This window comes from Dipodomys ordii, unplaced genomic scaffold (genome assembly GCF_000151885.1).
Source record: "Dipodomys ordii isolate 6190 unplaced genomic scaffold, Dord_2.0 Scaffold103, whole genome shotgun sequence".
Lineage (NCBI taxonomy): Eukaryota > Metazoa > Chordata > Mammalia > Rodentia > Heteromyidae > Dipodomys > Dipodomys ordii.
The window spans coordinates 3,172,561-3,175,412 of NW_012267319.1; the positions used below are offsets into that span (position 1 = coordinate 3,172,561).

Consider the following 2,852-nt stretch of genomic DNA (forward strand, 5'->3'; position numbering starts at 1 on the left):
TGTGCCCAGCTCTTTATTTGGAAATATTGCTAGACTCAAAGGATGTTCTGACTGTACAAGGCCAAGCCCGCTGTCCTGTGGGTAGGTCTCTTGTCGATGCAGTGGAATGTCGAAGGTGGAAGTTCAAGGAGATAACAAGAGGTCTTCCTTTTAGAGAAGTGCAAGTTCAGGCTTGGTGTGGTGTGGTGTGTGGGTGCGTGCACACGGGTGTGCATGTGTGCACATGTATGTGCACGCGTGTTCACACATGTGTGCATGTGTGACCGTCTTGTTTTCACATGTAGAGAAGTACAAGTTCAGGCTTGGTGTGCTGTGGCGTGTGCACACGTGTGTACACATGTGTGCATGTGCACATACACATGTGTGCATGCGTGTGACTGTCTTGTTTTCACACGTAGAGAAGTGCAAGTTCAGGCTTGGTGTGCTGTGGTGTGTTGGTGTGTGTACACAGGTGTGCGGGTATACATGCACGTACACGTGCATACATGTGTATGTACACGCGTGTGCATGTATGTGTACACGCATGTGCACATGTGTGACTGTCTTGTTTTCACATGTAGGACACACAGCTGTGCTCCTGGCTGAGCTCCCCGGTTCCCCCTCTAAGCCCTCCATCCTCACATGTCAGCCTCTCAAGTAGCGTGAGCCGTCGGAACCCTGCCGAGCGTATTTTCTTATGTAGCTTTTTAAAGTGGTTGCTCTCAGTATTAACACTATAATAATACATAATATACTCTACTGGTATTGACATTTTGCAAGTTTGAACGAAGTATAGGAGACATGTTTCCTCCATCTCTCACTCAGCCACTTAAAACGTGCACTGAGAACCATGTTACACAATGTTCAGCCATCAGCATGGTTTAAAAAACTCAAGGGATGGAGGCATGGCCCAGTAGTAGAGCGCCTGCAGAGAAAGCCAGCCAAGGAAGGGTAAGGCCCTGACTCCACACACAGGCGCTGGCAAGAACAATAGCGAAGAGCAGCGAGGACCGTTGTGCTTGCGCACGGTCTTCTCCCACCTGCACCCGCCTCCGGTCTGAAGCTCTGGAACATCTCTTTGGTCTGGAGAACTCCCTTTAGCCTCTCTTCTGGCTGCTCCCACTGGCGACAAGTTCCCATAGGCCCGGGACGTGGGGTAGGAAGCCCTGTCGTCTGAAGGAAGGTGTCAGATTTCTTTTCCAGCTTTAGCTTTGACAGTGTGGCTGTGAGGTGCTGTGTTGGGGTTTTAGGACCTGGATTTGTAGCTTGGTGGATTTTCAGAAATCCAATGTGGCATGGGACACCTGGGTATCATTCCCCTGCTCTTCCCTTTTCCCTTCTGAGACTGATGGTCTGACCGTACGATTCCTTCCAGTCCCAGAGGCTCTATACTTATTTACTTGGTCTATTTTCTCTCTGCTCTTTTGAGGTAATTTGCTACTGGCTGATCTTCTAGTTTGTGGATCACTTCTCCTTTGTCTTCTTTGTTCTGTTGAGCCAGCCACTGAGCTTAAAAAATAATTTGGTCACTGAATTTTTCAGTGGAAGGTTTTCATGTGTTGCGCTCCTTCTTTCTTTGTGGAAGCCGTATTCTGCACTCATCTCTGGGATGTCTGTGGTCATTGGGAAAGCAGTTCTAAGATGGCTGCTGTAATGCTTGCGTGGAGCCCCCCGAGGTGTTACCTGCGGCTGCGCGCTCTTTCCCCACTCTGGCTGAGTTTCTGGTTCTCCGTGTGCTGATGGTTTTGATTGGACCCGGCATCATTTAGGTTCTCCGCTGCCTGACTCTGGACCACAGGGCTGGTCCTGTAATCACTGAGGCGGGGAGAAGGAATAGCACCTTGTCCTGGGCACGTGGGGGGGAGTCCAAGGAAAGTCACACCAAACCCACTGCATGCACAGAGAAGCATATTAGACCATCCACCCACCCTGCAGCCTACACACAGAGCCACGCCAGACCGCTGGCGGCCGGGAGGGACATGTGCGGTCTGTCCTCTGACTGGAGGCCAGGACTGGTCTGCTGGGCGGGTGGGTCCTGCAGAGACGGGTGCTCTGCTGGTGACCGCCCCGTGCTGTCTTTGTAGGAGGGTGGTGTGTGCGTGTGGCTACCCGCGGGAGCGGCATCTGGAGGAGGCCACCAGGCCCCACGCCTTCCAGGGCAAGGAGTGGGACCCCAAGAAGCACGTCCAGGAGATGCCCACGGACGCCTTCGGGGACATCGTCTTCACGGGCCTGGGCCAGAAGGCGGGGAAGGTCAGTCCTTTGCCCTGCCCTCCGCCATGGCTGGTGCTGGCCCGTGGTGGAACGCGGTGGCGGATTTCCGAGCTGGGGGGAGAGGCGGGCAGCAGTCGGGTAGACGGAAGGCCTGTGCTCGGGGTGGGGGGGGCTGGCTGGAGACCTTGCCAGCATCGGGGATGCGGGGACACCGCCCAGCCACTGCCCTGCCCCTGCCCAGCACAGGAGCCGGGGCCTCCCAGAGGAGTCTCGCATCTCGCCGGGGACTTCATCTAGTCTGGGCGGAGGGTCCAGGACTGGGCTAACCTGGGCGGAGGGTGTGGGGTGTGGGGAGGCAGAGAAGGGGTAGGGGACATGGGAGGACCCACGAGGAGGGCAGGGAGCCGGGGCTGTGGGTGGCTGCCGCGGGGACAGGCCTGAGCAGACTCCGGTGGCTGAGCCGAGCCCCAGGACCTGCGCAGGGGCTCAGGGTGCAGGCTGTGGGGAGACCTGGCCAGTTAGGGGAAGGGCAGAGGGGACAGCCAGGAGGGAGGGCAGAAGGGGCAGCCAGGGGGGAGAGCAGAGGGGGAAGCCAGGAGGGAGGGCAGAAGGGGCAGCCAGGGGGGAGAGCAGAGGGGGCAGCCAGGAGGGAGGGCAGA

The 2,852-nt window shown here is 56.6% G+C and overlaps 1 protein-coding gene across 1 annotated transcript in view; it reads left to right on the plus strand.

Annotated features, from left to right (window-relative positions):
* Positions 1 to 2,852, plus strand: part of Trpm2 (transient receptor potential cation channel, subfamily M, member 2) — a 90,636-nt gene that overhangs the window by 29,101 nt on the left and 58,683 nt on the right. Inside the window, 1 exon segment of the mRNA XM_013027363.1 lies at positions 2,064 to 2,232. Coding sequence (XP_012882817.1) covers positions 2,064 to 2,232 — 169 coding nt within the window.